At 37.2% G+C, this 14,213-nt stretch overlaps 1 protein-coding gene across 2 annotated transcripts; it reads right to left on the reverse strand.

Moving 5' to 3' along the window:
• Positions 1 to 90: 90 nt before the first annotated feature.
• Positions 91 to 14,135, reverse strand: hook (hook microtubule tethering protein). 2 transcript variants are annotated; one of them, XM_076118456.1, is made up of 14 exons: positions 13,902 to 14,135; positions 12,969 to 13,121; positions 12,115 to 12,231; positions 10,863 to 10,957; positions 9,417 to 9,542; positions 8,045 to 8,338; positions 7,582 to 7,719; positions 7,127 to 7,240; positions 4,892 to 5,072; positions 4,303 to 4,442; positions 3,709 to 3,853; positions 3,190 to 3,363; positions 2,968 to 3,073; positions 91 to 2,843 (listed from the first exon to the last, which is right to left on the reverse strand). In XM_076118456.1, the coding sequence occupies exons 1-14, from the start codon at positions 13,987 to 13,989 to the stop codon at positions 2,597 to 2,599; spliced, it is 2,118 nt and encodes a 705-aa protein (XP_075974571.1). In that variant the 5' UTR covers positions 13,990 to 14,135; the 3' UTR covers positions 91 to 2,596. The 2 variants fall into 2 exon arrangements, with proteins under 2 accessions (XP_075974571.1, XP_075974563.1); XM_076118448.1 differs by having other exon boundaries at positions 4,303 to 4,445.
• Positions 14,136 to 14,213: the final 78 nt, after the last annotated feature.

The raw sequence follows: 14,213 nt of genomic DNA on the forward strand, positions 1-14,213 counted from the left end.
TCTAATCATCTTTGTGTTTATTTATTCACGCTTTGATGCATAGTGATTGTACGTGAAAATGGGGTTCAATAAGGAGAGCAAAACAAAATAGTAAAATGTTCAAAACTATATTGTCATCACTAACAATAAATCACAATGTATACTAAAATTAAATAAATTATTTTGCACTGTTTTGCATGAACATTATCATAATTCTTAATAGAAACAACAAATATTAGAAGAAACACGTAATATAGGTTATTTTACATTTGTCTATTTAAGAATTTTAAAAGAAAATATAGATAAATATTGTGTTGAAATAATTGACATCTGATTGCTATCGGCTGTGATGATAATAGTAGGTATAATAATTAACAAATAATAAACTCTAGGTAGACAAACACATTGGTTACAACACTTATAAATATTAACAAAATACTGATATAAAACGACCATATAAAAATTATAATTATCTTAAAATGATAGTGCATCAAGCTTACCTAGTTTTGTTCTGTGATCTCACATAGTGTTGCTTAAACGTATTAAAAAAAGATATTTGAACTTAAAAAATCAGTATTGTCATAGTTGAAAGTCAAGTGCAAGTCAAACTTGCGCGCTAATATAAAATAATCGCTTGCTAATGCTTACCAAACTTAAAGTAGATTTATAGTTTCTGTTATAATAATTATATTCTTAGGAAATTAATACAGATAGTGCACTTTTGTTATTTAGAAAAATAACTTACATTATTGCAAAAAAATACGAGTCTGTACTTTGAACATTTAACATTACGCTAAGAGCTTACGTAACATTTATATTGTGTGTGTAAGCTCTGATATTTTAACTACTTATACTTTTATTGACAATTGAAATACATTTCATACTTTGATTTCAATAATAAGGACCTTTCCAGCGAGGAGCTGGAGCGCGTTCCTTAGAACGTGTAAAAGTACGAATGAGAGGCTATTCCCTACCGCTATCGACTATCAACGACATAATAGATGTAAAAAATGTGCGGTCATTAATCAGCGTTTCCCACAGTCTAACAACTTAGTAAAGTGTCTTGGAATGCACAATCTTACATCACAATCTTGAGGTTTAGCCTATAAATGTATATGTACCCGTATCTAACAGGCAGTGAATCGCTGATGTTCTGAATTCAGAATTTTGTATATCTTCGCTAGCCGCGAACTTTGCTTACAAGACTCTCGACTCAGTTGTTAGAGTATAAAAACTTATAATTACCAATAATGTAATAAATGATAAATGTCAAATCAATATTCTCGATAGTACTGAGGGTAGGAAATCGCGCTATTCCTTTTACTTACGAATGAAATTTTACTTCCTACGAGGCACCGCAGAAAAATTTGATAAAACGGTAAGTAATACACTGCATTCAAAACTAAATGATCAATGATTAAGGCCCGATTGCACTTAGTAACTATAACTATAACCGATGACAACCCAGCCGTTAATTAAAGAGTATTTTATGATAGGTGTATAATTGCTAAACATACAAAGTTTACGTTATACATTAGCCGATTGAAACAAACGTCATATCTTCAACATCGGTTATCCTTAGTTATTTTGTGCAACTGAGCCTGGCTACACACCAAAGCAACATTTATTTACTCTTACAGCGAAGACGGTAGTTGGTCCACATTTATCATTTAAAGGATTTGCAAAATACGCATTGAAAAGCAAATTAATGTCGCGTGTACATATATGTAACTTTGGTGTGTAACAGTGTAACCTACGAAATACCGCAATCGGTATGATAGTTTTTTTATGTAGAACATCTCTACTTTTAATTTTCTCATTCATTCAGATAACATTATAATTTATTTTCAGCTTGGCACCAACATGTTTGCCATATTTTAGTAATAAGTATTACGTATCGTTAGGTAAAAAGTACGGGAAGGCAGTTATCACTTCATATTACACCCTGACGACGAGACAAACGGACCACGAGTCTAGGAAACAGAAGAATTTGGTGCTCACGGAACATTCATTTTACAAGTCGCTAAGTAGAATACAAATTTACTAATATTCTAAGTTTAACATAATCTTAATCGTATTAATATACGGTTACATTACGATACAAATTATATTACGATAATTTATTTTTATATTATTTATTTAATATGTGAGCAAAATTAGGAAAAATATATATTTAAAAATGCGACAATTTAGTACCGAACGAAAATGTCTTTTTGGACGTCGAGCGCGCACATCTACATCTTATCGGGACGAACACTCGTCGAGGCACTAATATTATTATTATTATCTAGATATCGGTCCCACTTTTCCTTCACTAGCTGCGCGTCGTCTCGGACACCTCCGGTATTAATACGTATTTACAATCGACGACGGGGGGCCTCGACGACGCGACATCGGGGAGGGGGGCGTCACACGCAGGGGACGGGCCGGCGCCGGTCGTCTATCGAACGCTCGACACGAGCGAGTTCCACATCGGTGACCGGCGGGAGCTAACGTTAGGAGGTCGGAGGCTCACCGGATCGCGTCGGTCGGACGGAGGTCCCCGTCAGCCGGTGTGGCGGGCGTCGTCGTCGTGGCGGGGCGGGGCGCGGGGCGCGCGGGCGGAGCGCGGCGGAGGTCATTGCGCGGGCGCGGGCGGCGCGGCGTGCGGCGCGGGGCGCGCGCGGGCGGCCTGGCGGCGCTGGCGCGCCAGGAACGACTGCGCCGACAGCTGCTGCATGCGCGAGTCCACGGCGTCGCGGTGGCAGCGCACGCCCAGCGCGTACCACGCCGACGTCAGCAGGCGCAGCTCGGCCGCCGCGCCGCCCGCCCCCGCCCCGCCCGCCAGCGTGGCCGCGCCGCCGGACACCTCCGACCCGCTCCATCTGTCGGGCGAACGAAACGTACTGTAATCGACACTAAAATTTTCGATATCAACATCGTAAGAAACTGTCCGCCGACCGTTTCCGATGGGACGACCCGAGATAACAAGTTGTCAAAAATACTCACTCGTGCCTGTTGTTTGGAGTGGGTGTGTTGTCGGGTCGCGAAGGACCGGCTCCCGCTGTTGCTGCACGGGAGTCGCCCAGCGTCGTGTCCGACATTGATTGTTGTGCTGTATACATAAAACGAGAACATCTTATAATATGAACTTACAACAAAATATAAAGGCTATAGGAAAAACAAGAAACGACATAATGATCCAATGGTAAATTAGTATTGAACACATACCGTTAGCTCTAGGGTCGAACATGCGGATGACCTCCTTGGCCTTCTCCACGTACTTCTTGTACTTGTCCTCGGCTCCCAGCAGCTCGGCGTCCCGCGCCGCCAGCGCCTCCTGCAGCTTGCTGGCGCGCCTCCGCTCCTCCGCCAGTGCCGCTTGCAACTCCTCTACTTGCAACGCTGGAAATAATATTATAATTTGTTATAGTATAAACACAATGCAATGTTAATTATTTTTTGCTATGGCAACACTCATAAGTTAAGTATGATATTGGATACAAGAGAGCTTTATGATGCACTGCTAAGCGCGCTTAATAAGCACGTCTTCTTTCAAGAAAAAAAGGGCTTTTATTCTTAAAATCCGATCGCTTTAACGCGATTGTGTGTACCAGAAATAAGTTCTAAACTAATTAATAACAACAATATCAGCGGTTTACGAGAACTACTTCCTTATGAGCTCTTTTATTATTGTTTTCTAACCCGCTAACAGGCAATTAATTATTATAAAACAGCATAAGCACTGACATTTCCTCTGGTTATCCTCCATGGCGGACGCAAGTCGAGGGTGTGGCGCTTCCAGCATCGCCTCCAGCTGCATGATGCGCTGGTTCGCTTCCCGGTTGATGGCGCGCTGCTTCTCTAACCGCACCACGTAATCGTCTAGCAATGCCTGAACACGCAAAAAAAAAATGTTAGTATAAACATTTGATTAATGGCTTTATACTTCGGATTTAAAAAAATAATAGATTGTAGGCGCGTATCTTGTCATTCATTTCAGTATTATTGTTTTTTATCACGCGAAGAGTACAGGAAACAACACTATATCTTATGACCAAGAAATCTAATATCCTAATAGACTTCTTTTAATATCTTTTTGAGGGTATATCATTATGTATACGTTACATTGGTTGTCTCTGTGGTGTGGTCAGTAGTGTATCCAACTACAGATCATGAGGTCGCGGGTTTGATTTCCGGGTCGGACAAAGTACTAATGATCATTTCTAAATTATATTACATTATTTCTCGTGATTCATTTTTATTTACGTACATGGATATGTATAATGGTTATTTAAGATAGTAGAAATCAAAAAGTATGAACAATTTTTTGTTGTAACGTACCTGTTCAGAAGCCTGATCAGCCTGTGCGCTCTGGCTCTCTCGTAGCAGTTTGTTCTCGTGCTCCAAACGTATCAGCCTCTCCTTCTGGTCCGACGGTGACAATTCGCTCAGTTCCCGAGATACGTTGCCTTCGTTAGGACCTGCTACACAAATATAGGTATTATGGTATGTACTTTATATAACTAACGACGAAATTCTTAAATGGATTAGCCCAACTTCCGAGGCCGATAGTATAAAAAATATGGTGGAAATTTCCTATAATAATTCACGCAGACCCAAAACAACTTTTTATGGATCAGGCAAATATTGTTTTGTGTGGAAATCGATAAGAATGGAGATCGTGGGAAGATGCCTTTGCCCATCAGTTAGTTATCAGTGGGAATCGTACCAGGACACGTGCGCCCATTTACAACGGTCAAGTGACCACATAAACCGCGATCTTTCCTTTACGTTATTTTTAACATACATACATAAAATCACGCCTTCTTCCTATAGGAGTAGGCAGAGACCAAAAACGTCGCTTGAAACGATCCGTACAAACTTCCTTTGTTTAATTCTTATTATCAGTATTCTACTATCTTGTATGTACCTGCAGTGATGGTAGAACATCGTAGTTCATCAACAGTGTCCCGCAGCGTATCTCGCTCTAACAACAGTGCGTCTCTTTCCCTCTGCAGCGACGCGGCGCGACTGCTTAACTTCTTGTTCTCGATCTCGAATTTGTCCGCTTTAGTGATCTCCGCGTCGAGTTTCTCATTTAAATCTATCACCTGGAAAGTATAATACAGTATTAGCGAATGATGAACATAATTACATTTTAAATATTTACTTTAGCTGACCTTTCACTAATTGTGTCAGTTATCAGTGGGCTATGATGAGTGAGTGAGCATTTCTTTCCATTGTACACGCACTTAGCCACTATAAACAAAGTCCTGCACAGTTGGTTGGTCCCTGTTGCTTATGGTCTGGGAGGGCATTAGCCATTGTTATTTTTTAAGCATTTCACGACTGTGGCTGGTCATCCCTACTTTGCCCAGACGTATCGCTATACAGCTGGACAAAGTATAAAGGCGAAAATATATCTGTCAATGTGATGTAGATACCAGACCTAATGACAATATTGAAATGTAACATAAATTAGAAAAAAAATATACGAGCACTTTTCCTGATTTGACACCGCTGGTCAAACGCTTCGTGATTCTACTTTTACTATAGACTAATTTGCACGCAAAAAAATAAGTAAAAGTAAATAAGTTTCTTACTTGGTTATAGATAAAAGATAAACTACATTTTCTTATATACACTATACACTATCTTTTCAGTACTTTTGTATAACGTGAGACGTCTTTCAAATAAATTACGAATGTACTAAAACCAATTATTGCCCGACGTAAAATATTTTTTGCTTCAGACAAAACTGTTCACGCGATAATCTGATGTGGACATTGACAGGTTACTTTCTCAAAGCAATTACTATTGACACACACTTAAAACTCAAGGCATGCAAATAGCCTGTAGTAGAAAAATAACGTTTTTTATAAGTAATTTTCTCCTTGAGCAAATAAACCATTTTGAAACAAAGCTGAAGAGATTTGGTGTTTCTTTAAACTTTTTTTCGTCCGAAAAATGCGTTACTGCATGTCCCGCTCCAGGGAGGAAGCGGGGGTCTATCGGGCTCTCCCGCCGGCTAGGCGTTCGGGCTTAAAATATGGGCATACCGACTAAAAACCTGACGGTGTTCCTTCGGCGGTCACCAACCCAAGCTTGCGACCCTAAGAGTTTACGGCAAGTATAACCTGCGCCTAAACGTTAGGCATCCGTAGGTAAAACAGATGTTTGCGTAAATCCTACATAAAATTGGACACTGAACATACAATGCGATAGTTTAAAAGTTATGAACTTTCAGTCGCATATAGTAAGACTTTTTTAATTTGATAGCAAGGTTAAATGTCCGGGGCAAAACAATTAGGCGTATTAAAAATCCTACAACACTAGGGTAAATATTTGTCACCCTCCAAAGAACAAGTGAAAGTAATTATATTTGCTACATTCAGGTTACAATTTTAACAATGCACACGTAATATTTAAAAACAAACCATATCAAAATATATGCGAACAACTGGAGCGTGTATTAATTAACTGATTAGTCTCTCTAGACTTGTATAACAACTGTCTAATATAATTAACATTGCATATTAAGCATAACATTAAGTTATAAATATTAGAAAATAAATAGTTTAAAAGTAGGTACTACACTTAATTGATTAATAACTTAACACCTGAAGCATATTTTTACTTAAAAAAATTACAAATAAATACCCAATTTGGTAACTTTATAACTTGAATAGCATTTAAAACGTATACTCGTAACAGAAAGAACGAAACAGAACGAAAGACAAGGATTATTTGACAGCTTAACTCGTCTCGTTACGACGCTTACGTACGCTAACCACGTACCTGCTAACGTCCACGCTTACGTACGTATACGCAGACAACGAACACATATATCTTAGTGTCTTAAAAAATGGTATCAAACATGACTCGCGAACGCCAGTTATATCTTTTAACAGGATGAATAGGTAGGAAAAAAGCTAGAACACGAGTTGTCTTTTACAAATATTATTATGTAAGATGCATCACCATAGTGTATCCCAATAAGGTTATATGACGTTAAAGTTGTCTATGAGTTATTAAGGATGTAGTAGAGGTGGATCTGAGCGAGCTTCAAGCCGGTGATTGGCAAGAAGTGGCGTTGTTTCGTGTCGGAGGCCAAGACACATTTTGGGTCGTTGAGCCAACAGAGTAAGTAAGTATGAGTTATTACCTGTTTCTTGTAGAGGTCGAGTTGCGCGCGAACCGCGTTGGCCTTGATGGCGGCCTGGTCGTAGTCGATGCCGCGCCGCACGTGCTCCGCGTTCGCGTGCTCCAACAACTTCACCTGCAACACATACGTATTGATAACTATTACTTTGTTACATACTTCGCGATCTAATGGTCAATGTAGTAATGAAGTTGTTGTAAGGAATAGAGACTGCAATTAATGTGAATCATAACACACATTACTGATTGTCACAATTTTGACATAACATACATAAGGTCGTAAGAGACGCAGTTTTAAATCCAAGTGATATCAAAACACTTTTACATGTTCAAAAACTAAAAAAATATACGTTTGAGTTGTTGACATATAAACTGCTTAGCGATGTTCAAATTCTAAAAGACCAAGTGTACATATGTAAATGTATGATGTATGAAAGGTAAAGTAAAATTGTATGTAACCTGTCTCCGCAAGTCGACGTGCTCCTCCATCCTTTTCTTGTATGAAGCGACAGTTGCTTCGAGCGCCGCAGCCTTAGCCGCAGTTTCACGAAGTGCGTCCAGCTCGTCTTTTAGTGCTACGTTCTCTGATGCTGCCATCTGAAACGTTCACTATTTCTTATAAACTCCCTGATCGTAAGACTAGGTAGGTACAATTTCATTTAAGGCCTACATTTCAATAGCTTGGTACGTATCTGGTCATTGTTGACGTTAATCGTGTACTTTATCGTACTCTAAACTTCTTTTGAAAAAACCCTCAGCAGTATGTAATTCAAATCAAGGAAATCATAATTCAAAGATTCCTTAGCCAATGAATCATTGGTTTCATTTTACCAGTCTGATATCACTTCCTTGACACGTTATCAAAATTATTTTCGTACAATTTATCACTACAAGTTATAAATGTGGTGTGCAGTTAGTCGACCTGCAGCTCCTCGTTGCGCAGCTTGTAGAGCGCGAGGTCGCGCTCGGCGGCGGCGGCGCGCGCGTGCTGGTCGTCGCGCTGCAGCTCCACCTTGTCGAGCTCGTCCTTGAGCGCGTCGAGCTGCGCGCGCATGGTGGTGTAGCGCAGCGTGCCCGCGTGCGCCGGGCCCAGCGACGCGCCCGCCTCGTCCAGCTCCGGCGACCACGCCTCGGCCGCCGACGCCGCCGCCAGCCCCGCCGTCAGCCGCGCCACCTCGCTCAGCAGCGTCATCTTCTCCTCTTGCAGAATTTTTACCTACGACATTGTAGTGACGTTGACGATCACAAAATGTTAAGAGCTCCACAAAAACATTGAGTTGCTGAATACTACGGGTGGGATGACATAATATGTATTCCAATATATTCTCAATGTGCAATGGTTTCCGTCTTTTTACAGAATCCTAATGGTATGTATGCAATACACCTATTTCAAATCCTTCTAATGAGTATTTAATTGATTCAGATTAACAGTAGTAACGATAATAACACATAAAACTAAAATTATTTGTGAGTATTGCGAGATCTCTCTTTCTGTGAAATCTGACAGTAACTTGAAAACGGAGGCTATAGCAAGGTCGGTCGAAAGTCTCCAGTTTACGTGAACCTATCTAAGTTTGGAGATATGTATGTGATCATGGAGTCAATCATAGCCATACCATTTACACGAAAGAAAAATAACTAAAGTACAGTAAATTACAGCTGTCCTTAAGAGGATATCCTTTGACTATCCTCGAGCGCCTCAGATAATTTATTTGTAGGTACTATGATTAATTACTAAGTAAACGCAGTGCCCAAAAATGTATACATCTGCTATGTATACATATGTTATATCTATAAATTATAGAACGCGTAACGGAAAAAAACACATTGTACTTTTCACACATATTTTACGATACCAATAATTTTAGTACGTTGAGCAATACCGGCGCGATTACAATTGTAACGCCAATTCAATTGACCTTTGTGATGAATGTGCACCACCACACAGCTATGTAAACAAAATTTACTCTTTGTAAATATTGACCCTGCCATGCAGATGCTATTATACTTGAAATAAAAACATAAAGCAGTACCTTACGTGGCAGACTATTACATTTATTATGTTAACAACTACATTAGTCACCTCTAGAAGGACACTAAGAATTATTAATGAGAAAAATGTACTGAAATATTTAATAACAGAAAAAAACTGTCAATAAAGAATACTAACGCATTAAAAACATAAACAAAAAACTTGCATCAGTCGTAAAGTAGCTAACACTTTTCATTTGCACGAACATAACATACCAGTGATCATAGCAATGCACGAATGCTAGAAAAAACAACAAACAAACCTGCGTGTCGAGCTCATGGCATCTCTGCGCGAGGGCTTCTCTCATGTCCGCATCGGACTGTTCCGCCGCCGGCGTGTCCAAGTGTACACTGCCACGGTTCGGGCCCAGCGTCAACGTTTGCAGTTCCTTTCAAACAAATAACGCTCTAAACAAACCGCTAACACAATTTCACTGTGCGATGAAACTTTTACTTTTAGATAAACAGTGGTGTCCGCGCGCCCACCACATTCTAACGTCAACTGACTACACACACATCACGGCGCACCAACAACTGTATCGTGATCCAAGGACATTAAACATAAGCGTAACTAAAACATTCAATTTCTTTACCGCTCCAAGCAACGAGCATGCAACTCTGAAAGCGTTAAGCAACTATATGTATGCTTACTAAATCTTGCAACGATGATTATTATACAGTAACGCGGCGCCCATATAATGTAATGCCATTAAAGTTCAATGCATGAAAAGGCGGTCGACTGAGCTAAATTATACATTACATAAAGAGAACTTGAGACTAATTGGTTACGGATGGATAAGACATAATTATAAAATGCTGGATATCTTATTTGATTATTTTTATCTTGTTTAAGATGTAAAAAGAAAAATAAACACGTGTGACGTGGAGATACATTGTTTCTTTTGTAGTTAGCATAAAGTAGACTAAGACATTAATTACATCGGTCGAGTGAGCGCTATACTCGGATATTCCGCCCCTATGCTAATTCCGTCCATGGAGGGCCCATTCTCATTATTTCAACAAATCAGAAGAAAGAATGTTTCGGAAAAGAATCAAAAGTGCTACTTCACTTTATTGAATTCGCGTATTGCTCGATATATCTCATATATATATGTTCTATACCATTGTTTATAACAAATGTAAAATGATCACTAAATTGTTATTATACTGAGACAATTACATATGAGTCAAGAGTAAAATAAAAAGTTTGCATTAGCACATGTGTGGGAGTAAATTGTATCCATGCAGTATTTGTAAACATTTAATTAGATTGCGAATGTGTGCAAGGTCAACACAAATTTAAATTATTTAGGCTTCATTTCTGTTTCTACTTGTAATTATTTAATTTATAAAATGTTTTAGCGCCATCTTACGATACATTTTTTAAACGCATAATTATGTGTTGCCAGATTGTGGGTGAAATAATGTTGCTCACTAAAATAATATGAGTAATAGCTATTTAGCTCAGTATGCCAGCTAGTCTGTAGATTTTGAAATTTAAATTATATCTACATAAAATGTATTAAAAACCTTACACATTATTTAAATGTAATTAAATATCAATTAGACAGTATATAAACGTTTATCGATATCCATATTCAAATACAACTAATTACTTTCTTATATAAGATTTCTCCAATCTCTAAGGAATCACGATACAGTTGCCTTATTGAATACACAATAGTGTCCTAGATATAAAGAAAGCATACCTGTATGGCCTGCATTATCGACCTCTGACAAGACAGCTCCATTTCCATTATTCTTGTGATGTACTCCTCTTTTGTTACACAATTGACTGCACAACCTATTAAGAGTATTATGACTTGACTACATTTTACAATAAAAAACTATCAATGATTGAACTTTTTTTTTTAAGACAATTACTCATCTCACCAAGAATTACTCTTGTGTCGCGGGGACTTTCACAAACATACAAACAACGGACACAAAGCACGATCAGACCCGAAACAATTATTTGTGGATCGCACAAATAATTGCTCCGTGTGGTAATCGAACCCACGACCTCTCGACTTCATGGTTTTGGCGTGGTGACCTTAACCACTGCGCAGGCAGGGAGGCAGTCTAACTTAAAGTAAGTATGTATACTATGGGTATTTTTGATAATAATTATTCTGATTACATTCTACAGATTGAATTCCAATCATATTTTTCAGTGATATACATTAAGAAACATATTTTTAGGTCCTAATTTAGAGAGTAATTAATAAACATTTGATTAACCAAAGCAACTTAATTGTATTACTCATCAAGTACAATTAACATTGTTATCTAGAAAGGCTAAGGTCAGACACTCACTACCTACTCTTGTTACTACAAAAGAAGGAAAAGCATAGAATAACTAAAATAACTTTTGTATAGAAGTTTATGCCAACAAAAAGTTTATATATCTAACTGATTCCATTGAACCAGGCCAAAATACATATATCAAATTGGTTTATTATTTATAATCTTTCTATGTTAAAAATTATCTTCCAAATCCATTCATTATTTTTTACTTTAAAAAGTGATAAAAATATATAGTCACACACTTCCTCGTTTACTATCTTACTAAAAAAACTTTGTGTAAGCTCTAATATAGAGTGTTTTGTCACTTTCAATCAATTTTGGAACTGTATGAAAAAGACAAAACTCTGTCAGAGCACTACATTTATTAGCCCGGTTTCTGAGACACATTAATCGGTAGTTTATCTGTTCAATAGAGTTTAAGCTCATATAAAAATGACCTTTTGAATAGATAAACTACCGATTAATGTGTCTCAGAAACCGAGCATTAGTAAGACAGTTATAATGTTAGAATGATAAAGAATATGTGAACTAGGATGGCTGGAGTGAGGGTGAATCAATGTAAGAGGGTAGCTACACGCACAAAGGCCCAATTAGGAGGCTAAGTGCAGAAAAAGCCCAGACAACCTAACCTAACCTATGTGTTACAAAACTCACTTAAAACAAGTTGTAGCAATCTCCCCAAGTCAGATGGATCAGCTGTTTCAGCTATATTTACTACATCTGGCCTTGAAAACTCTTGCAGACTTAAATTTAGAATGTCCTGGTGGTAATCTGGAAACAAAATATTGTTTGTTTATAATTATAACTATAGCAGTTGACAAGGAGAGTTATGTTACTATTATTTCATTATTTATAAATGGCGTATATTGATTTCATGTGTCATATATCTTTAATATTGTCAGAATATTTTAATCAATAATTTACCAGAAAATATACTAAAAGTCCAATGCCCTAAATATTGCGAAATATTAAGGGCATTGGACTTTTAGTATATTTAATTAATAGTTTTTCTGTTATCTTTATGAAAGTGGAATTTTCTGGTAAATTATTGATTAAAATATTCTGACAATATTAAAGATATATGATAAATATTTATAACAAAACAGACAAGAAAAATATAATTTACATACATCCTGTAAATAGCAGGAAATATTCACAGCTATACAGTAACATAATATTTTTAATCAGACAACAAAGATATGTACAATGACTAACAGATCTATATTCAAATATACTCTGTCCATTGTTAAAGTTTATATTTCTTTTGTCATCTGAGGCTCAATCAAAACCAACGAAAGCCTATATTTGTAACAATTTCATTTGTTTATTATGACAATTCCATCTGCTATAAAATGTTGGTCAAATTATGGTACAAAAATATAAGGCATGCTTATCCAATACTGCCTAAACATGTCAAAATTGAATAGGAGAGTGTCATAAACATACACCTTCAATATTTGATGAAATTTTATTTTCTCAAACCATAGTAGGTCCTCTGATATACTTACCCACAACTCCCTCCAATATTTTTTTCAAATTGCTAACTTTTAATCTCCAGTTATGTCCAACATCTGTCTTAATTTTAGAATTCCATGTTGGAGTGAAGTATTCCGGTGCTATTTGCGTCAGTGCCTCAGCTATCGCCACACCATCAGACAGTTCTAAAACAAAAAAATATTGATCACTTGATATATTTTATCAATAGAGGTATACAGAGGATATGCCACTGCATACCTTGTTGTTTAAATATAATAACAGAAAAATACTAAAAATCTGTCTTATGTACATAACAATTTTATAAATGAAAATAATACACAGTGACACAAATATCAGCTCAGCTGACAATATACAAATATGCAAATAAAGTCAATTCAAAAGCAGAATAAGCTATACAGATATTTAGTGACACTTACATGAGACATTAGACATTTCTAAAAGTGTATCAAACAGTTGAAGGTAGAATTATTAGTCATCAGTCTCTCTATAATAATTACAAATATTTGTTAATTATAACAATGAGGCTACTAAAAGACAGGATATTTGACAATAATATAAATTATTTATGTTTAACACTAGATACCATTTTAGCACAGATTTATTGTGTAGGTAGATGACTAGGACTACATATTTGTAACACTTCTGTCTAAGAAACCATATTTGTGAGCAATATGCCTTTTAGACCACTTTAATGAACACTAAAGTCTAAACAATAAACTATCTAAGTATCCCAGATTACAATGGCGATAATGATTGCAGTAACAGCGCAATCAAACGAGTGTGCAGTGATGTCTCAATGTAATAAAACCAAGAACTAAGTGACGAAATTATCCACTTACCGGTCGACGCCTAATAGGGACGTGGGTCGAGATACCCGGGTTCACAGCTAGCATTGTGATCTAGGGACTGCTGACACTAATTAAGGAAGCTCTAAAGCTACCTACCTGATGGATTTCCATGTTTTGCCTTAAGTTCTAATGTCTGGAACCACTTAATCAAATTGTCACATAAAACTGCACCGTTTGCCTCCATTCTGGAGTAAATAATCGAGTCACTCGGTGAACTAAATTTGTTTACTTTGATTTCTCAAAAGAAAACATTATTTTCTAAGTATTTTAATAATATAAATGAAGAAATAAATAGAAATGTTTTTCGTGGTCCGTAACGCGTGACGTCTGCGTGTGCGTTCACAAAGATAGCTTTATTTTTTTAGTTCTAGTTTACTTATTAATGTCTACTTAAAATTTTATCAAGTG

Source organism: Anticarsia gemmatalis, chromosome 1 (assembly GCF_050436995.1).
Source record: "Anticarsia gemmatalis isolate Benzon Research Colony breed Stoneville strain chromosome 1, ilAntGemm2 primary, whole genome shotgun sequence".
Taxonomy (NCBI): Eukaryota; Metazoa; Arthropoda; class Insecta; order Lepidoptera; family Erebidae; genus Anticarsia; species Anticarsia gemmatalis.

Excerpts from the sequence above, each read along its gene's own strand:
- hook (XM_076118448.1), bottom strand. The coding sequence starts at position 13,989 with ATGGAGGCAAACGGTGCAGTTTTATGTGACAATTTGATTAAGTGGTTC. Across the intron at positions 12,232-12,968 it reads AATATTGGAGGGAGTTGTGG|ATTACCACCAGGACATTCTA; the intron begins GTAAGTATATCA and ends TTTTGTTTCCAG. Across the intron at positions 7,720-8,044 it reads TGCGCAACGAGGAGCTGCAG|ATGGCAGCATCAGAGAACGT; the intron begins GTCGACTAACTG and ends TGAACGTTTCAG.